Source organism: Furipterus horrens, unplaced genomic scaffold, assembly GCF_987537825.1.
Source record: "Furipterus horrens unplaced genomic scaffold, mFurHor1.1.pri manual_scaffold_4, whole genome shotgun sequence".
Lineage (NCBI taxonomy): Eukaryota > Metazoa > Chordata > Mammalia > Chiroptera > Furipteridae > Furipterus > Furipterus horrens.
In genome coordinates this window covers 32,695,137-32,717,573 of record NW_028327174.1, presented here as the reverse complement: position 1 = coordinate 32,717,573, position 22,437 = coordinate 32,695,137, and the positions used below count along the sequence as shown (strand labels likewise).

At 37.3% G+C, this 22,437-nt stretch overlaps 1 protein-coding gene across 1 annotated transcript; it reads right to left on the bottom strand.

The window, feature by feature from the left end:
• Nucleotides 1-743: 743 nt before the first annotated feature.
• On the bottom strand, nucleotides 744-22,146 carry CMAS (cytidine monophosphate N-acetylneuraminic acid synthetase). The gene is made up of 8 exons (XM_090272908.1): nucleotides 21,802-22,146; nucleotides 12,710-12,852; nucleotides 12,411-12,566; nucleotides 9,391-9,524; nucleotides 7,632-7,726; nucleotides 7,082-7,253; nucleotides 6,132-6,285; nucleotides 744-1,302 (listed from the first exon to the last, which is right to left on the bottom strand). Exons 1-8 carry the CDS (start codon nucleotides 22,059-22,061, stop codon nucleotides 1,112-1,114), a joined length of 1,305 nt encoding a protein of 434 aa, XP_090129034.1. The 5' UTR covers nucleotides 22,062-22,146; the 3' UTR covers nucleotides 744-1,111.
• Between the last annotated feature and the right edge of the window lie 291 nt (nucleotides 22,147-22,437).

The following is a 22,437-nucleotide window of genomic DNA, read 5'->3' as shown; positions in this document are numbered from 1 at the left end:
TTAGATTTCAGGGTCCTTAGATTGTGGAGTCATTTGCATGTTGGCTACTGCTGAATCTGAACAGAGATGTGGCCTCTGGGAAGAAAAAGTACTGGGGCTAGAAACTTTGAAGGGTGTAAATTTAAGGGATAGGAGGAAGTAGAGTCAACAAGTGAAAAAGCCAGAAAGTCAGGAGTAAAACCAGAACAAGTTGTTTAAAAAGTTAAAAGATAATCCTTTTCTTCCAACTTCTGTGTGGCCTATAGGGGTAGACTGAACTGTACAAATCCATCTGGTCCTGACAATGGAAAACAGCTTCCAGTATAGCTTGCCCTTAATTGCTTCCTGCCAGTTTTACATGAATTGCTTTTTCACTTAAAAGAGATGCAAATGTTCCACAGGGAATGGTTAGTGTTTATTAGGTAAGTGTCCATATTTGAGATAATGCCTCATTCTTAGAATTTAACTAGGCATAAAAGTAATTTGTGGTGGCTAGAATGTTGTGATAAGAGGCAAATTAAGTGTACACAATCACTATGATCTCAGAGGTAACTGCAAACAATTTATCCAAGTCAATATATAACCTTTACAGCATTTCTTTGGATATCTGCACTGTGTATATATGCTGTGCATATGTACATGCAGAAAGTGTAATCAGGAGTTTTACACCTGGTACTTTAGCGGTTTGTTTCTCACACTCATTGCATGGTCAGTGTTTAAAGGAAATCAGGGCACGTTTGGTTTCTTCTATAGCAACAGGCCAGTTTTCATCGAGTCTGTGAAATGTAATTTTATTAATAGAAGAGCATGTCTCACCAGATACACCATCCCCATATCAATAAAATATCAGCATCATTAAAAGCACACAAACACAGTTTTACAGGGTACAATACAAAGTCAACTTTGATCATGTTCTTCCTTGCATTTACTAAAAATGTGAGAAGACAGTTATCAATCAATAATTATCTTGCATAAAGAGAAAAGTACAGCACAATTATTTCACAGATATGAAGATATATCACAAATCAAATCACATTCTCTATAACATTAGAACATGGAATTGTACTTAATCAAAAAAAATAAAAGTAGCTGAAGAAGATTGTTTCTTTCTTTCCCAACATTATACTAATTTCTATTTTTGGCAGGAATTAGCAACCTTTTCCATTAGTAGGAAAATGTGCTCTGCGAACTCTCGGAGGGCCCCACGGCCACCATTGAACTTGCAAATATATCCGACAGCCTTCTGGGCAGTGGAACAGGCATCAGCAGGAGCAGCACTCAGGCCCACTTTCTTCAAGCACTCCTCATCAGACACTTCATTTCCTATCAAGTAAAAGAAATACTGGTTGAATATTTAAAGAGACAGAATATTCTTCCCAAATAATGCACACAGCAACCAATAAGTAAATTCTGGTAACTTTAGGAACCTAAAGCACTGCATATAAAAATACTAAAAATTATATTGAACAAAAATATGTTAAAGTACTTAAAAGTATAACTGAAGCAGAGGGTTTTCCCTGAAGCAATTCCAAATAAACCCTTATCAGTTAAAGAAGGAGAATGGAGTATACTTTCTGTTTGTCGTGCACATTACAATTATTAGAAATTCTATATATAAATTATGAATTATTTAAAAGTTAAGATATATGCAAGAACCCAACTTCATGCGGAATAATTATCAATGTTTTGGATCATTTATCAATATTTTTTCTCTATTCCCAGCCACCTAGTTTTTTGGAGGGGAGGGAGAAAAAATTCCCAGATATATTTTAACCCCAAAACTCTCTAGCACTATCTCTAATAGATACATATATTTTTTAAACAGTGACATATATCATCAAACAAAATCAACATTAGATTATCATTTAATAGTCTAGTACATATTCAAATATCCCCAATTGTCTCAAAGTTGTCTTTTTATAGTTGATTTACGTAAATCAGAAACCAAACAAGGTCCACATATTACATTTTGTTGATATGTATCTTAAGTCTCTTTTAATCTGTAATAGCTCTTATCTGCATATCAATTATTTGTTGAAAAATCACCATTATATCTGACATAACTACATCCCTTCTCTTCTACCTTGCTTCTTCTCAATCCCCATCCTCATAATCCGCACCCCCTTTTTTGATAGGATGAATTTCAGAAGCTCCCAGTACCTTAGATTGACCATTCTAAATATGACTATTATTATACTATGGAGAAAAACCAATAATAAAGTGCTATTTAAAAGAGTTTGTTTTACTTTTTTCTACATTTTTCTCTTATTTTTAAATGTACTGAAATTTAAGCTGTTTTCACCGAGCGGATGAAAACTCAAGTATTTCTTTGTATTATCCATCCCTCAAACTAAGCTTTACTTACTAAATTTTACTTTAAAAATGTCAGTATTTTAAAGGATATGTTATTCTATATTGTATTTATGTGGTCCATATAAAACACTGCTCTGATATTTTAAATAAAAATTTGAAGTCTATTCTCTATTTTCCTGATTTTCTGACCTCTACTTTTTATGATTTCTTCTTATATCATATAGGTAGAAACATTTTTAAAATAAAGGCAAAAATATTCAAAATCATAATAATTTTCACTATTTATGGGTAGTCAGTCACTACATTTTGGCATACATAATTCTATAGTTTTACCTATATAAGTAATATACTTATTTTTACTATATGAGGTCTATCCAGAAAGTATCCAGCCATGTACTATGAAAACGACATTTTTTGGAGAAGGTATAAGACACCAGAAACATTGGACATAGAACAATGACACCATAGTCCCCTTCAGAGTAGGCACCGTGGGATCTCACGGTCTCTGATCTTTGTTGACTGTAGCCTGTACACGTTCAACGTTCTCAGGTGTTCTGCTTGTTGCAGGCCTTCCAGAACGTGGATCACTTTCCACAGATTCTTGACCATCTTTGGAGGTTTGTGCCACACTTTTATTTGTGCTGCAGTCACAGCATCGTCCCTAAAAGCCTTCTGACTCATTTGGATAGTTTCCGTGGAGGAATGTTCAAGCTTAACAAAAATCTGATGCAGATTCTTGCTCTACTCACTGGGTCATTTTAAATGTAATGACCACACAGTGCACATGCTCACTCAATGGCATCTACCACCCCGACTAACTAGTACAGTGAAGTCGTCATTGTTCACGCATGTGCATTCCAGTACACTCTCCTTGGCTGCCGGGCTACATCGATGTCATGCAAATCTTTCTCATTGTATTAACAATGGCTGGACTTTTTTTTGACAGACCTCATATGCAGGCACTATGTTATGCATTTTATCATTTCTGATTTTCTTCCCAATGGCCTTACAAAGTTTGATTTGTGTTTATATTATAAATAAGAAAACCAAGGCTTAGAGAAGCTTGCTGAAGGTTGCACAGGTAAGAAGTATAGCTGGGATTTGTTATATGTTCCATTAGAACTGTTTTCTTCTTATAAAAATGGGTCATTTTCTATCAGAGGTTCTACAGTATTTTTATCCATAGAATCTCCACATGTAGTCCAAAGTGCCCAGATCATATATATGCTTCCAAACCATTCTATGTTTGAGGACCTTATTACCCTGGTAAATATTTAATTCATACATGATTTATAGTTATTATGTACTTTAATAACATTCCATTATTGATATTTAAAGTACTGACATCATTAGACTGTGAGTTCTGTAAGTATTATATCTCAGGAACGAGTTCAAAGCCTACATATAGTAGACATCTAAGAAATATATTTTCTTAATACTATGCAAAAATCTTGTGACATCTGACCATGTCAATGAATATAGTTTACAGCACTGTTTTTAATGGTTGCATAAGGTATTTTATTTTATGGATATTCTATTTTTGCAGGATATTTAGGTGATTTCTTTTTTTCCTCCGTTATTAGTACATTTGTCCAATTTCTTTCCTGGAATTGAAACTTTGGGGTCAAAACTATGTACATTTAGTAATGGCTAAAAATGTTCAGTGTATTTTATGTATTAGAAATATGCTAAACGCTTTACTCAGCTATGTCATTAATCTCTAAAACAGACCAATGACAATAGGAAATTAAAAAAAAAAAGTTTTATTAATTATGCTGTTACAGTTGTCCCAATTTCCCTTCCCTCTGCTCCCCTCCACCCAGTGGCCCCCCTCCCTCCAGATGTCCTCCTCTTTTAGTCCATGTCCATTGGTTGCACTGGTTGTGCATAAAGTTCTTCTCAACCTCTTCCTATCCATGCCATTCCCTCCCACTATGCTTTTTAATTCCTATACCATCTCTCTCCCTCTCCCCCTTCCCCCTCCCTGCTGACCTCCCCCCAGTATGTTCCCCGTACCTATAGTTCTTTTTCCACTCTCGTTGCCTATTTAGTTTGCCTTTGTTTCGATTCCCTAGCTTCTGCTGTTGGTTCTTGTGATGCAGTTTTCATTTTAATGTTCATAGTTTTGATCCTCCTTCTAAACCAGTCCCTTTAACATCTCATATAATAGTGGTTTGGATCTAATGAACTTCAGTTTTACTTTGTGCTGGAAGCACTTTCTCTGCCCTTCTATTCTGAATGATAGTTTGGCTGGATAAAGTATTCGTGGCTGTAGGTTTTTGATTTTCATTACTTTGAATATTTCTTGCCAGTCCCTTCTTGCCTGCAGTCTCCTTTGAGAAGTCAGCTGATAGTCTAATTGGGACCCCTTTGTGCATGATTCTTTTCTTCTCTCTTGCTGCTTTTAAGATTCTCTCTTTATCTTTAATTTTTGACAATTTGATTATAATGTGTCTTGGAGTGGTTCTCTCTGGGTCCAGTTTTTTTGGAACTCTCTGTGCTTCCTGGACCTTTAAGTCTATTTCCTTCCCCAAGTTCGGGAAGTTCTGCTTCATTATTTTTTTCACATAATTCTTCAATTTCTAGTTCTTCTTCTTCACCCTCTGGCAATCCTATAATCCAAATGTTCGATCTCTTATAGCTGTCCCAGAGGTTTCTGATCCGCTCCTCACTTTCCTTACATTTTGTTTCCTCTTTCTGCACTGGTTGACTGTTTGTTCCTTCTCTATGTTCTGGTTTGTTGATTTGATCTCTGGATTTTATTTCCTCACCACTTGTCTCGTACGTGTTTTCATTTGTTTCAGTATGAGTGGTTTTCTTTCCTTCCCTGTCCTGTTCCAAATCTTTTGTTAATTCTGTCAGCCACCTTATAACAATAGCCCTGAACTGAGCCTCTGACAGGTTTCTTATTTGTTCATCTGTCAGGTTCTTCATCTGCTGCCTGGTGAGCTGCGTCACCGGGATTTCAATCGCTGTCTGCTTCATTTTGACAGATTTGTGTTTTGCTTTGCTTCCTGGGTAGGCTGTGGGGGGTAGAGCCCCATGTACTTGTCACTATCTGGCGACTGGCGGTGATCCCGACCTTTTTTGCCATGCTGTGGCGCTTTGAGTGGGGGTGGGGGTCCAAGATGGATTCCTGCCGTTATTCTCCACTGGGAGACCAGGATCTGTCCTCCCACCCTCTGGACCTCACCGTCCGATGCAATGGGGGCGGGGGGGGCTGCCTTTCCCTGCGTTGGGGTCGCAAGCTGCCAGGGCTCAACTGCAGCCGGGATTGCTCCCCCTGCCGCTCTCCCCACTGCTACCGCAAACAGCTCTGCCCGACCTTCCCATTCTGGTTCTGATTTCGCCCCTCCTACCCGTCCAGGCAAGCACCGCAGGTTTATAGCTTCATACGTTGGGCTTCCATGTAGTTTTATTTTCTGGAATTTCTGGTTATCTTTTGTTTTGAGGCAGTTGTATTCCTTTCTAGTTGTAGAGGGAAACTGAGCGTGTTCATCTAAGCTTCCATCTTGGTGGAAGTCTACATCAACAATAGGAAATTTTAACAGTTCCAGTTTACAGATATGGAAACGAAGGCTTTCCTTACCAAAACTGGCTAGTCAGTGTTGTGGTCTGACTCCATAGCATGTGTTGGTAATCACACCATGAGGCTACATTTGATAAAAATTATCAAAGTAAATTCTAAAAAGGCTATCCCAATTTAAAAATTTTGTCAGTGGTGCAAAAGAGTTTCTATTTCCTTATAATAATGCTAATCCTGGGAATTTTTTCTTATTTTCTATTTCTTTTAAAAAATCCTGGTTCATTTTATTATGGCTGAATGAAAAGATACCAACCAAGATATGCCACTTCTTTCCAGCACAGTCCCATTTCTTTTCTCCATTCATCTACGACTGCGAGCTTGTCTGGTACATTGACTTCCATCTTGCAATCCAGTTTTAAGGAAGAGAGTGTTTGCTTTGAACAGGCCCTTTCTGAGATTAACCTCACCTTTAAAAAAAAAGGCAAAATGAGAGAAAATAAAGGAAACAGAAACCTTTTAGGAAAAGGTAATACTTCATATACAATACAAGTCACAACTGAGTAGTCCTTTGACCTTTTGAAGGACAAACTAAGTAAAATCAACTGTTATTTTAAAATAATAAAGTTTTAAAGTGTTTTATATTTAGTAATACCGTAAAAGTGAAAGACACTGTTTCCTACAGTGGAAAGGATTCTATCTACAGGTAAAAAACACAACATACACTGTCTGAAGCCAATCTAAGATTCTCCTATAATTCAATTTATCCAAAGAAAAGTCTATGCTCTGTCTCTTGTACAGCTTAGGACCACATATGTGAGATTTTTAGTAAACTATGAGAAATCATCACAGCCTTCAATTTTTGAAAATAAACATAAATATTATGCTATTTTAAATTAAAATTTTTAATCATAAGAATAAGCTACAATAAGCTACATTTTAAAGTCTGTAAGATATTTGCTGTTAGTTTCTAAAACACTGACACCTGTTTATTAAATCTTTCTTGTTGCAAGATCCTATGGCAACTATATAGCACCTATTTAAAAATGTTATGTTCACATTTTCTAAATAAACAATAAATATTACTTGCTGGTTGACTTTTTACTCACTTAGAAGTAAAAAGTATGATAATTTTCTAGGTATGTGAAGGCTAAATATCAGATATTTTAATAGATAATACTAAAAATATATATCTCATTTCCCTCACATATTCCTTGACCCTGAATCATAACCTTAAAAAACATTGCTATATTCAGGGGCACATACCTCAATACCACTTTTCTTTAATAAACTTATGCCAATAGCATCTTTTACATCATAAGATATTATTTCTTTTTGGTCTCCTGATATATAAATGTGGCCATTGGTGAGACATCCATCAATACTGCAAACCAAAAGTTTTATCTCCTTAAACTTCTCTTTGCCAAAATAGCCATATCTAAAAGAAACCAAATAGACCTTTGAATACAAGTGCAATACTAATCACTCCTTCTCATCTGGTTAATGCCAGTAAACTTAATAACATATTCCCATTCAATTATTCAAACATTACCCTTCATCTTTACTTCACATATACACCTCACCTTATAGTAGAGCTTAAATAGTGTGGTCTAAATGGACTACGTGTTTCTCAACTTACTAAATAAGTCATTAAAGGAATATTTTATGTATATGTCTTCCTCACATGAGCAAACTAATTACACAGATGCTCAGATGGTTGGAGTATCACAAATCAGTGTTTATAAGTACAATTAAACATATCTACTAAAAATAATGTGAGGGTCTCATGCAAAGGCCATATAAGTCTTGTTTTTACCTTAACACTCTTTGTTCCGCAATAGGCCAATCAATATCCACATCTATATCCACACTGTGCTCAGCTCGCATTTCGTAGTAGGCCATTTTCCCACCCTAAACACAGTACAAATGCCATGAGTACTGTTTCTAACATGCCTTCACATACATCAAAATCTTCTAATAACAGAACAATGAATTCATTTCTACAGTACAGAGAAAAATGAATAACCCAGTAATATAGTGACATACAACACATTCTTTTTTTTTTTTTTTTGAGGAGAAAGTTTTTCTTTTTGTTTCCCATATAGTTAAAGCACATAAATAACTTTAACATTTTATCTATACAGTGCAAGTTCTCATTTTTCTTTGAATAGATTTCTATTTTAAGATTGCAAAACGTAGAAATAATACCCATCTTCTAGTATTCTGATCACAGGAATCTTGTGTTCTAATGTGTCCCTCTCATCATCATTCAAAAGCAGTATAAATGTTTTTGAAATTTGTTCCTATTTAAAACTAAGTGCCAAGATAGGGGAGGAAAAAATAATTGCCGTATGTATTGTACAGAATTACCTTAGATCCCTGCACTACAGATGGGAGTGGCAATACTGTCTGGGTCATATGTGAGCAAAGGTAAGGATGGTTTCCTGATCCTGGAATAAGGGAACAAGAGGAGAAACCTTTCCTATGATTACATCCATTTCAATATCAAGATTAATTAGTGAAAAATTTCATTTTTCAGAATTGCTAGTCTCTTCACAAATCTAGTTATGATAAGACACTTCATTATTTTCCACACTTTAGGGAAGGGTCAAACCATAGTTAGGGAGGGTGGTATCTCTGTCAAATTTATTTTCCTTAACACTCAAACTTAATAGTGAGTCTACAGTTTGCCAATCCACCAAGCAGAAGATTGGAAAAATACTTTTCCCTCAGAGCATGAGTCAGAGCATGACTCACATTAGAATTTCTACTATAGAGAGAAGAGGTTGTTTTTTTTTAATGCTATTTTTTGAGTAACATAAGGATCTGAATCCAAATTTTGATAGTACCATTTACTATTTGTTTTTGCCTAAGCCAATCAGTTCATTTTTCAGAGCTGCCATTCTTCCTCGGAAAAACTGGGCTTTATTCTGTTGCTATGCAGATTATAAGAGACACCATATGTAGTGTTTCATATTGTCCTTGGTGCATAGTCAGTGCTGAATAAATAATAGCTATAACTATGTGATGTAACCATGTAGGCTCTAAAGATAAGAGAGACAGCCAACTTCCTTATTGTAAGAGAAGAGCAAAAACAGATAAAACAATATATTCAATGTTACATAGGGATAGAGACAAAACTATAATTGGTTTTCATGACGCCCAGTTTGGTGCTGTTTCACCTCTACTATACTGGATTTTTGTTTGTTTTTTTATAAAGCAAGAGAGGTTATTCAACTGTACAACCACAACCTGACAGTAACATAACCGTAAATTAAACACAGAGTTTTGAATGGAATAACGTGACTACCAGGATATGTGTAGAACATTCAACACTTGATTCATTTCTTATCTTAATGTTATAGTTGTAGCAGAATTCCTTGCATATTTATTGAGTGGATTCCAAGGATCAGTTTGGGGTAAGCGTGTAGGATAAATGCCTCAGATAATAAGTCTTGTCAGTTCCTGCCTTTCCTCCAGGGCTGATATTTTCCAGTATGAACTGGACCATACATTTTCCCTAAAACTCAAAGTATACACACATCTAAAAGGTTTTATGAAATGAAGGCACAAACCTGTAAGTAACCCATCTCTATCAAATGTCTTTTAGCAAAATAAAATGAGCCATTTTCATATAATTCTCCATCCCAATCTTGTCGACGAGGTCGTTTAGCTGGATTCAAATTCAGAGGTTCAGTCACCTCACGAACTAAAAGCAAAAAGGGATAGTAAGTCCACATTGCTTTGGATACAAAAAGTGTTCATTTAGCATAAAAATAAAACTCAGGATATAGAATATTTCTGTATCTGGATAAATAAAAGGATTTTAATAAAATCTCTAATAATCTGATGACTTATTTTTATTTTCTAATAATAATAATAATAGGAAAATAAAGTATTTCATAGAGGATTTCTGCATAATAGGATTTTAAGGTAGCCATATAAATTAACGCGTTGGGAGGACATTAAGGCAGCCTTAAAGTATAATAGCTTCAAAAAATGATTTGTTATAAAATACTCATATTCAATATTTGACCCCTTTAAACTATTTCTCATTATTTGTTTCCATAGAAATACAATGTATGTATTATTTACCTCATGTTCTTTAGAAATGACTTTCATTGAATTACTATAGAAAAGGAAAGACTTCCCCACTAAATTACTGAAACTACTTTAGTGACAGAAATGTTTATATATTATGCATTCTTACTAGTGGTTAAAAAAGATATTAACCATAATAATAAGTAGTGCTTATTTATTATTAATCTTGGTAATGAAGGCTCAGCAAAATCAACATTAATTATCATAACATAATAAATGAGCACTCAGTACGATTACCTTACCTTTTTACCTAAATTGTGTTTGTGGATGTGTATGTTTGCACTTGTGTTGTGTGTGTGTTTAATAGCTGGTAATTCTTCAGAATCTTTCTGCACTTTTGGTTGTCACTTCTGCATAAAAAGGCTCCTAGGAATAACCTCTACGTACTTCCCTAACTAAACCATGCTGTGCTCAACTCCACCCCAATCTTTGACATAATTAGGAAAATACTCAGCAAACATATATTAAATATGTGGTAATGATTTATAGGAACCAGACACACAGCAGTGAACATAATTCTCTCTACTGCCCTGGACTGTGCAATCTAGTAGTGGAGACAGGCAATAAGCAAATATGCAAAAATTATATAATTCAAGTCGTACTTTGAAGAAGAGCACAGAGAGGGACAAGTCTTTCCTAGATGAACAGGATCAGTGGCTGGATTCTCACTGGGATATTTGTTTAGTTTGAGGAGGAGGTAAGCAAAAGATCAAGGTTGGCATACGCAGAGAGGCTCTGCTGGAATAAGGAGAAACTAGAAGAGTTTTTAATGGCCCTGTGGACTAGTGTCCCAGATTGTTATTTGTAGGAACCTCAAACACAGAGCTAGTTCTTTCCACCCTATGATTCCCCTGACAGAACTTTGCTGAGTGTGCTGTGGCACAGGAAGCTGGGAATTGGCAGGAAGGCAAGGAAATATCATTATAGTTTCACAGTGCTAGACCCCGACCATCCTGTTAGCACAGGGCTACTATCAATACATACAAGATACCTGACAGACACCTGCAGGAAGAGGTGAACTGAAATTATAGCTGTAACCCAGCCCAACTCCTAATTAGATCAAAGTGATTAGCCCCTTATTCTATGAGCCCAACAGAAGAAATATATATTACAGTGTCCATGTCTGGCATATGATAAAATATGATAAAGAAGCAGAAATACATGATATTGGAATATGCAATCAAGGATTTTAAAATAACTATCATGAACATCTTTAAAAAATTAGAGAAAAAGATTTTTTTAAAAGAATGAAAACATGAAACATTTCAAGAGAATGGAATCTCTAAAAAATAGCCTAAAGGTATGTTCTACAATCAAAAAACAGTATTTGAAGTAGTTCACTGGAAAGAATTTACAGTGCATTCGGCAAGTCAGAAGTGATCAACAAACTCAAACATAAGTCAATAAAAATTACTCAAAATGAAGCACAAAGAGAAAAAATGAACAAACAATACAGAACAGACCATGAGACATGTGCACCCCTTAAAATAGTCTAAAATTCATTAAAATGGGAGTCCCAGAAAGAGAGGAGAGAGAAAAAGTGGCAGAAGGAATGTTTAAAGAGAAGTTTTGAAATCCTATTGACAAATATCAACCTATAGATATAAAAAAATTCAGTGAACTCCATAAACACACACACAAAAAAAACTACAGCAATACAATTAAAGTCAAACTATGGAAACTGAAGATAAATATCTTAAAAGTAGCCTGAGGAAAATCCTCTTCAGAGAAACAATGGTCAGATTTATAGCTGATTTTTTATAAGAAACAATGGATGTTAGAAGATAATGGAATGACATGTTAAAGATACATCTTGAAAAAAACGACATCTTCAGTTACACATATGTTAGAGACAATTTTGTCAGCTTTGCTACATTCAACAAAGGTCAAAGAACCAATGCCTTTCCTGAAATATGTTACATTTATCTATTTGTCGGTGATTCTATTCTTTATTAAATATTTTATTAAATATATTTAATATTAAATATTAAATAGTTCATCTGGCTAGAAATCAGGCTCTCGCTAAACCCTATGAATGTCTTCTTACATAAGGAGTTACATATTTTGGGAAGTAATTTCACAATTCCTTCTTGAGGTCCTCCAAAACTTTTTGGTGGATGCTTTCTATTCTCACAATTCTATATGGCATCCATATGAGTTTATCAAACATGTCTAGAACAAACATAAAATTATTTGATCTAGAAAAATTATAAGTCAATCTCAAAAGGCAAATAAAGTGTTAAAATATCCCTTTGTAAAAAGTAAAGCAAAGAATTAATTTGGGCTCACTGTCTTGCCTCAGTAATCAAAAGATTCAGAACTGATTAGAAATGTCATTACCTACTACCATTACCTACTACAGTTAAGAATCACATGTTCTCTTTGATGGCTCCCTTTTTACCCTCCTTACTCCTAAAGAATATTTGCATATGAAAAAACTGATAACTGATTCTCCATAAAATGAGCTAAAATAAAGACTGATGTAACAGATTACCTCCTTTCTGAATTTCACTCCATCGAAACTGATGGCGTCTCACAACAGAGAAAACAGAATCATATCCTTCTTCTCGAATCATTTCTGCAACTTTTTGGAGGTCAGCAGGATGTAAACATGGAGAAGTAGCTTGAATATTTCCTACAATGTCAACCTCTTAAAAAAGACAAATTAAAAGGACATCAGAATAAGGTACTTTGCAAGCCAGAAATCTTAAATGCAATGGTAAAACAAGTCTTCAAAAATGATAAGCAAGTTGGAAATTACATAAAATTTTGAATAAACTATTAAATTCATACCATTGTGATAATTAAGAAATTCTACGATGGCATCTAATGAGGTAGAACTGTCTTTTGAAACTTCAGAACTCCTTCGATGTACTTGTGCACCAAACTGTTTGGCCACATTCTCAATTTCATCGTGATCCGTTGAAACCCACACACTGTACAGATATTAAAAATAAATAAATAAATAATGCCAAATCACTAAAAGAAATCATTAAAGATAAAAAGGAGCTCTAAAACCCAAAAATACAGCTTACATAATGTTAGAATAGTTTTTGTACCATCAAAATAGTGTTAGGGATCCAAAGTACAGTCATACCTCGGTACTAGTCAGCTTCAGAATTTGTCAATCCTGTACTCATTGCATTTTGATGAGAATAAAATGTTTCAGCACTGGCGCTTGCTTGGACTCACTTGCTAGAACTTTCATGAGTCACGACACCATCCCGCAAAAGAAAATGCTTGATTGTTCGGTACTCATTGCTTTCAGCACTTGTCACAAGTTCCGGAATGAATTAACAATGAGTACCCAGGTACCACTGTACTATAAAATGTTTAAAATTATGAAGTATTTTGAATATAAGCAATATTTTAAAATATCTGAATAAAATGTCCTGGATATATTTATATTTATATATAGAACTATTTATACTGCATATAGCATAGCATTATTTATATAAATATCATTTATGTAGCTCTAGATATAGTTTCATAAAATTAGAAAGACACTTGGTACTTTTAGGGCCACTAGTATATTAAGCACAATAGTTCTAGAAGTTCAAATTTAAAGAAAATTAAACATATTTTCCTTCTTATTCCTCATTCAAATCTAAAATATTTTATAAAGTATTTTAATATACTTGCTAAAAAAATGAACTTGGCTTTGCCAAACCATGAAACTGGAAGTTTTAACCTTAGAAGAGACTAAATGATAAGTCTGGGCTCAAAAATAACAAAAATGTGCAACTATTTTTGCCAGTTATTAATGGGTATGTAAATAATTGAACACAATCAGCTGGTTCCAGCCCATTGATAACAATTAGAACATGACCAGATTGGCTCAGGAGATTTTAGCTTAACAGCTCTATTAACTGCAGCTAACACAGCTGCTCATTTAGACTTGAAATGAATGATGACTAAAAACAAAATGCCATTATGGAGAGGTGTGTTAAGTCTCTATTGAAGAGTGTCAGGGACCTTTATAAATTCCCACTGCTATAAATGGAAGAAGTGAATATTACTCTAGCCATGTTTATTTTTTGTTTGTTTAAAGTATATTTTATTATGTTGTTACAGTAGTTCCAATGTTTTTTCCCCTTTGCTCCCCTTCCCTCCAGTAATCCACTCCCATTAGTTCATGTCCATGGGTTGTGCATATAAGTTCTTTGGCTTCACCCTTTCCTATATTATTCTTAACTTCCCCATTTATTTTCTACCAACTGATTATGCTTCTTAATCCCTGCACCATTTTCCCATTTCTCCCCCTTCCCCCTCCCAGCTGATAACATCCAAATGATCCCCATACCTATGATTCTGTTCCTATTCTGGTTTGCTTACTTGGATTTTGTTTTCAATTTTTAGATTCAGTTGTTGATAGTTGTGAGTTTGTTGTCATTTTAGTGTTCATAGTTTTGATCTTCTTTTTCTTAAGTCCCTTTGACATTTCCTATAATAATGGCTTGGTGATGATGAACTCTTTTAGCTTTACCTTATCTGGGAAGCACTTTATCAGCCCCTCAATTCTAAATGAGAGTTTTGCTGGATAGAGTAACCTTGCTTGTAGGTCCTTGCTTTTCATCACACTGAATACTGCTTGCCAGTCCCTTCTTGCCTGCAAAGTGTCTTTTGAGATATCAGCTGATAGTCTTATAGGCACCCCTTAGTAGGCAACTCTCCACTTCTCTTGCTGCTTTTAGGATTCTCTCTTTATCTTTTACCTTTGGTATTTTAATCATGATGTGTCTTGGTGTGGTCCCCTCTGGGTCCAGCTCGCCTGGGACTCTCCGTGCTTCCTGGATTTGTATGTCTATTTCCTTTGCCAAACTTGGGAAGTTCTTCTCCATTATTTTTTCACATAAGTTTTCAATTTCTTGCTCTTCCTCTTCTCCTTCTGGCACCCCCATGATTCGTATGATGGCATGTTTAAAGTTGTCTCAGAGGTTCCCAAGCCTTTCCTCATTTTTTTCAATTCTTGTTTCCTCATTCTGTACTAGTTGACTGTTTTTTTCTTCCTTAAGATCCAAATAATTGATTTGAACCCTGGTTTTCTTCCCTTCATCATTGGTTTTGTGTGGATTTTCCTTCGTTTCACTTAGCATAGCCTTCACTTCTTCTCTTGTGCATTTGACATACTCAAGCATATCTCTCAAGCCTGTGAGCATCTCTATCACAAGTGTTTTGAACTCTGTGTCTGTTAGGTTGGCTATCTCCTTGTTTGTTAGGTTGGCTATCTCCTCGTCGCTTAGTTCTCCCACTGGAACTTTGATCCGTTCCCCTTTTAGGGCCATACTTCTCTGTCTCCACATCTTGACACGCTCCTGTGTTTGTTTGCCTCTGTGTCTAAGGTAGAGCTGTCGCTCCTTTTACATTGTAAGGGGCGGAGCTTTAGGGATTCATCAGTACAGGGTGACCTTTTTCACCACATTGTGGTGCTGTATGTGGGGGAGGGGTCTAAGAGGAAACAATGCTGCCTGCCCAGCACGTGCCCCTTTCCAGGCACTTCTCCCATTTCCGTATGGGACTGGTCCTTCTCTAGCTGCTGCCCTGGCTGTTGTTCCCAGATAGATGGGTCTGGGGATGTTCTAGGACTGTGGGGGCCCTTTAAAAAAGCAGACTCTGTTGAGAGATTGGCCATTTCTGCCTCCGCCCCAACCCCTACTGGTCTGCACAGTCAGAAGCAATGAGGCTTGATTTTCCCTGGTGCTGGGGCCCTGAGCTTCGTGGTCTGGTAAGGAGCTGGGAATACTCACCAGGTGTCCCTCCTGACTTTTTTAAACCTGTAACTGTGCTTTCTGCCAGCCTGCCACTATCGCTGCTGCCGCCACCACTACACCATGTCCTCTCCGCCCCAGCTCTGCCCCTCCTACCTGTCTGGATGAGTTTTTCTTCTTTATATCATTGTTCGTTGGACTTCCATGCAGTTTTATTTTCTGGAACTTCTGATTGTTTCTAGTTTTGAGGTAGTTGTATTCCTTCTTAGTTGTGGAGGGAGATGTAGCGTGTCTGTCTATGCCTCCATCTTGGTGGAAGTCTCTACCCATAATGTTTTAACAGCGTATTACACAAAGATAATTTAATGACTTATAGTCTTTGATATATGCATGTACTTTCTTTATCCTCTTCATTCAACATTCTCTGAAGAGGAACTACAAGTGTCAAATACAGTATCTCCACTTAACTGCCTAGAGTGAAAAGAAAGTAAAGAACATTTTCTGACATCTCTTTATTTCATTTATTCCCTTTAATATCTGCAGGAGGAAAATTTAAATCTAGAAGTAAAGTCAATTAATCTCCACCCCCTACCCCCCAATTTTTTCTAAGGAATCCTATTAAATAAGATGAGGCACTGGCTAGGCATCAGGTATCTCATATCTACTTCTGTTACTCTCACCCCATCTTCCTCCATCTCAAAATATGAAAAAATTTGAGGATAGATTTTTCAATAGAGAAGTGTCACAGTCAAAGGTATATAAAAAGTAAAGTACTATTGAAAACCTAGTGAATTTTTAAAATAGAGGTGAAGGAGGATGGTAAGATAATAGAATATAGCTAAAGGTGAAAAGTAAAACCAAAAATATGGGTCTTTTGGCATATAATTTACATCACTAATTGAAATAAATTACTGAAGCTATTTACTTTATTATCCTGATCTCTTCTGTATGAAAATTCAACAACACAGGATTCAGTGATCGTTATTAAGTGCTTAAAAGATAAATTTAAAAAACAAAGGTTTTAGAAGAGGTTTGTTTGCTTGTTTTTCTTCTTTACTGTCTTTTATCATTCATTAATTATTTCATTCATGAAATGTCTATTTAGTCCTATTCTGGCACTAGCCTGGACACTGGGGATATCCAGACCATGAGACAGAGGTCGACACAGTACTATAATTCCCTTTAAGTCATTAAGAGAGGTAAGGAAGCAATAACTAACCTTTATATAATTCTTACCTTTTACAAAATATTTTTATAGTGCCTGCTGTATAACAGGTGCTAATACATATTTTTTAAATGAAATAGCAAGTGGTTGAGAGTATGGGCTCTAAAGGAAGGGGTTCAAGTCCTGACTCCACTAATACTAGCTATATAACTACACAAAACCCATAATCTCCCAAAGCCTCAATTTTCAGTAAAATAGAGGTGATAATAGTAATTATCACATACGGTTGTTTTGAGGATTAACTATAAACCACAACACAGAATGAACATTAACTAAATGTTCATGGTTCAAAATAATAAAATAGAAATGGTAATAAAAAACATCTACAGTCTCACTTAATCCTCACACTGACTCTGTTGGAAGGAAAATTGAAGTTCTGTTTTCAGACCAGCAAAGGTCCAAATGTCTAATTTGTATGTGTTACGTAAGGCAATGGCACTTAAAATCCAATGATCGTCATCTATTATTAAAGGGTCTAAGTAAATAGATCATTTTCCTTTGGTTTAGGGGAATCAGATGAGGAAGGGCAAAAGAGAAAGAATGAGCAAGTGAACAGACAGGCCACATAAAATTTAAAAACAAGTTTAGAGTAAATGTCAAAATCTGAATGCCAAAGGCTTTAGCTTCGCCTGAAGTCATACTACATCTAACAGGAAAAACTGGAATTTCAACCATGGTGGCTATAAAAGTTATTTCAAATCATAGGCAGCCGTTTTAAACATAACATAAGCCTTTCATTAGTCCTAAGTCTATACCCTAAAAACGCTTATTTCTTACAAGTATGTTAGGCAATAGATTAAAAAAACAAATTTGTTCTGAGTTTTACTTAGAACTGAGCCATTGTTGAAAACCAAGCTTTTAGAAACTCAGCTCTAACAATAACTTTTTACTAAATGAAAAGAAAACTATCCCAGCATTTTTCTTGACTGCTAAATATCCAAGTTAGTTACTTTCAAAGTATTGCGAGCTTTGATTCTGATCAGACCAGAAAAATCTGCCTCAGTAGAGTCAAATCATTAATTTGAACAAAATAATCTCCAAGGTATATTCCAGTCCCGAAAAACACAAATCGGTCAGACTTCCTTCATTTCCTTCCTGGAGTAAATGTTTGTTGAAGAAACAAAGGAGAAGATGAGAGGCAGGTAGACTGCTCTAAACTCGATAACTGCAGCTTCAGAATAAGTCAATTAAATTCAAACCAGCACATTTTAATTGAAGTTCTGAAATACAAAGCAAACCAAAGTGAGTAAGATAGTATCTACTCACAAGAAGCTTTCCTCTTAGTAGAGCCGGGTTCACCCTAGGCCAAATCTCGCTCAAAAGAATGTTAGCATTAAAAAAAACTTAGAGAATAATTACAACTTTCCCATTTTACCAGTAAAAAAACTGGTCCAAGGAAGAGATGAAGACTGTAAAACCCTTCAATGCAAGGGAAAAATGTCAAGGATAGATCACATACTGTATTCCAGGCACTAATCTAAGGGTTGTATATACTTTATCTCACTTAATTCCCTTAGTAAGCCTATGATACAGACACAAGTCTATTCTGAAGATGACAGAGGCACAGAGACACTGATTGACCCAAATTTGCACTTAATACGTCCATACACCTTGACTCCAGGGTCTATGGTCTTACCTCCCAGCACAGCGCATGCATTAAATAAAGGAATGAACACTACTACCACACATGGGGAAACAAAGGCACGATTAATTTCCACAGAGGGGATTAGCAAAAGCTTCACGGAGGAAGTGGAGCTAGTTCCTTGTATTAACTTTTGAGTTAAACTTTCCAGATCCCTAGACAGGATGCCTGGTAGCAAGCAGCTATGTGACTTACAGAGGAAAATCACATTAACAGACAATATTTTAAGTTAGAAAAGGGACTCAGAAAGATGATATTTCTTTTGCTAGTAAGGGAAGTACTAATTTTATGACTTCTAATTACTACTATTGGTACAGTGACAGATACCATAGGTGACTGAAAGTATAAAACATTAAGGAGTTTATACTGTAGCCTAGATGTATTAAATAAAACTGGCACAGAAAAAGTTAATCCAATAATCCAGTCATTTATTCTTTCATGGAGTTTTAAACAAATGCATTCCAGGAAATGAAAACAGGAAAATCACTGTTCAATATACTTGTACGCATGTGTTTCCCAATAATTTCATAGCAAAATCCCCAATGTCTGCCGTAATGGCTGTTTATTGGGTTTTGACTTACAGCATCTATTCTCTCTTTTGGTAACTGCACTCCAATTTTTCTCTTGATGAACCTCACTGTCTTTGTTTCAGAGGTGCTTCATTGTTCGCTCCAGGAGTGGAAGACAGGGCGAAACTATACCAAGACAAGCACTGTGTTTGCAGAGACGCAGTGACTAGTTCAGGGATGAGCAAGGGACCCAATGAGACCCAATGGAATCGACGTTAAAGTTGTAAAGAGGAAGGTTCTTTTTGACTAGACTCAACCCTGGCAGAATACGAGGAATACTGTCAAGGATAAACAAAACCAGACACTAGTTATAGCAGCAAGGACAGGTTTTACTTGTTCATTAACTATTGCAATAGGGAAAAGAATCCAGCATGAATTCAACTTAAATTCCCCTAAACAAGGCTGGGGTGTGCTAAGGGAAAGGCACTGAGGGGTGTTACTAGGCCATTCTGGGTTTGTTAACTGGTGCTTACCCAGGGAAGCAAACTCCTAACTTTACAGGAGGCAAGGTGCAAGCTGAAGCAAGGCACCTTTATCCTCCCCAGGGACTGGGACTGAGGGAGTTATCTGTCAGAATGCTCACATTTCAGAGATGGCTGTCAGGTCTTCGAGGAAAGTTTTGGGTGGTAAATTGAGATCTCAAAGGGCAGAAAAGAGATTTATAATTGCAAGCCTTCTAAAGTAACTGCTGTAAGAGGGGAGTTCAGAAGCTATATGTTAAAAGAAAAGTAAATGCTCCTGGCAGAATTGAGTTTTCTCAGGCAGGTATTTTTAAGGGGGGCTGGGACCATCCTAAGAACATGGACTTACGCTGCTAGAAACCATGCTGGAGTTTGGTTGAGTACAGAGGTTTAGACGGAGTTGTTACGTGTGAGGAAAGTTCTGTAGTTCTCAACACAACCACCTTGACACCCTAAAGGGAGAGCCTATGTAGAAGAACAAAGAAACAGAGGATTCTGGTGACAGAGTGTACCATCACCTTACTTTAATTTTAAAATATTTATTACCACCTGTTAAATGTACCTTAATTTGTCTGTCTATTGTTGGTCTCTCCCTATTATAATGCAAGCTCCATGAGGCTAGGGACTGGCCCTATTGCTATCGCTATAACCTATGGTTAAGGACACAAAACAGTGCCTGTCACAAAATAATAGTTAATAAATAAAGTGAGTTGGTAAAAGTAGGTTTATAGTTGCCCATATGGAAAATAATACAATACTTAATAAATAATAACACAAGAATAAACTCTTGTGTTTTTGCATACTCACAACTGTAAACTTTTGCCCACTCCTGTATCTGCTGAATGAATTTTTTCCCTTGAATCTGACGGTACTTCAAACAAGCCTTACTGTTTTTTGGTTAGCCAGTTAGAAAGGGGTTTCTTCACATATGCAAGCAAAGAGTTGTCAATGAGGGTTCCTCTCAACCTGTAATTCTGATTTCTAGCTCATTTTACTACATCGCTGCAGTTTGGATGCACCTTCTCAGTCCTTATTTTTCAGTGTATACGCTTAATAAGGAGATAAACATTTTCAGAAGTCTGTGGGCTTCACTGGAAAGAACCATGTCACATTCACCCTGGTATTATTCCTCTGGATGAATATAGCAGAAATGAGGGCTCAGCAAGTGTTTACTGAATTGAACCAAATCCCCACGTCTTTCTCTATCTCTGCTTTGCACACTTCCTGCCACATTAGTGTTATCTCCTGGGTGCCAGCTCCTATTTACCTCACTCCACCCAGGCTTCCTTTGGATTAAAACAATAAAGAAATTAGTAATTTATACTTTTTGGTATGTCCTTTTTAAACAAGATGGAGTAAATGAAAATCACGTCTATAAACTTGGGTAATTAATATGCTTCAAAGACAGTCATCTCTTTACAAACCAAAACCCAAACATCGAAGGTTAAAATAATTTACTCACCACAATAACACATTCAAATATAATTAGGCTGAAGTTACTATGTGTAAATTCATTCTTGGCACAGAATTCTATCTCCCATCTTTTATGAATGACATCAGCTTGTAACTCCAAACCATTATGGCATCTGGCAATGTCTCTATATGATGCACAATAAAACTGTCCTTAGGGCAGCCAAGGTTCCAAAGGTATGATACAACCACTTACGAACTTATATAACAGCCAGCTCTACCCTTTCCCACTGTCTCTCGCCTGTGTACAAATGTGGGGAGCCCTAGATTGTGCTGACTCACAGGCAGACAGCGTAGAGTATTTTTCAAAGGTCAGGAAAGGATCTCCAAGCTGAGCTTAAAATTCGAAAGCCTTCACATTTACACCCCACTCCATTAATGAACCTGATGCCTCCCTAATGGATCAGCACCAAGTGGGTATCAGACGCTGAGCCATCGTGGATCCCCAATGGCCCCTGCCTGAAAGAGTTCACATATTATCACTGTCACTTCACGGGAGTGGCCTCCTTTACCCAGTGAGGTCAACAAGAGCTGCGGACGGACGACGGTTAAGATAAAATTTCCGCGTTTATGGGTGGCATTCACAAGGGCGGGGACCGGAACTGTCCCAGGTCAGACCATTAGCAGCTACAGAACAAGGAATAAGCTGGAGCCCGTTCTCCCTGGGTTCTCAGCTGGGGCCCAGACACGCCGGATCTCGCACACCCCTTCCAGCAGCGACTGCCCCCCGCAGCCCATGCTTCTCCCGTGGCCCGACTCCCACCCCGGACCCCCACCCAGGCCGCGCTGCCCGCTCTAGTACATGCGCACCTCTGGAAGACCCCCGAGTCCAGAGCCGCACGCAGGACCCAGCCAATGAGCGGAACCCCCGCCAGGTGCTTAATGTTCTTCAGGGGAATACCCTTGCTGCCGCCCCGAGCCAGAATTAGGGCTGCCATGTGCGGGGGCTTCTCCACACTTCGGCCCTGGCCGCCGCGGGAGTTGCGCTGCAGCTTCGGCGGCCGACCCCGGGACGGCCGCCCCCGCGGGTTGGAGACGGAGGTGGCAGCCCCTTTCTCCACCGAGTCCATCTTCCCCACACGCCTTCTCCCCAGCTTCTCCACATCCGGGATCTCCTCTCTCACCACCTCAGCTCAGCGCCGCTGGATCACCCCGCCTCACCGATCGCCGGGTGGCTGCTCCTGGCCCCGCCCCTCCCCGCCCCGCCCCCGCTTCATCCCGCCCCCCTCGCAGAGCAGGCTGGGAATTGTAGTTTCTGACTGCCTTGCCGGGGTCTCTTAGGCCGAGTAACCGGGACTCCAAACCCAAGCCTAGCAGTCAGAATCCTGAGATGACTGGAAGTGCAGCATCTGGGGCGGTTAGGGGGGTGGGAGGGTGAGGGGATAAAATTGTACGGACACTTCTAAAAGAGTCAGCATAGATTATTGATCTTTTGCTAAAGAATTT

Bases quoted from the DNA above. Each gene is read 5' to 3' on its own strand.
- CMAS (XM_090272908.1), bottom strand. From the start codon at position 22,061: ATGGACTCGGTGGAGAAAGGGGCTGCCACCTCCGTCTCCAACCCGCGG. The intron at 12,853-21,801 runs GTGCGCATGTAC...ATATCTGTACAG, and splicing joins GACTCGGGGGTCTTCCAGAG to TGTGTGGGTTTCAACGGATC. The intron at 1,303-6,131 runs GTTGGTATCTTT...TTTACTTGATAG, and splicing joins GAAAGAAGTGGCATATCTTG to GAAATGAAGTGTCTGATGAG.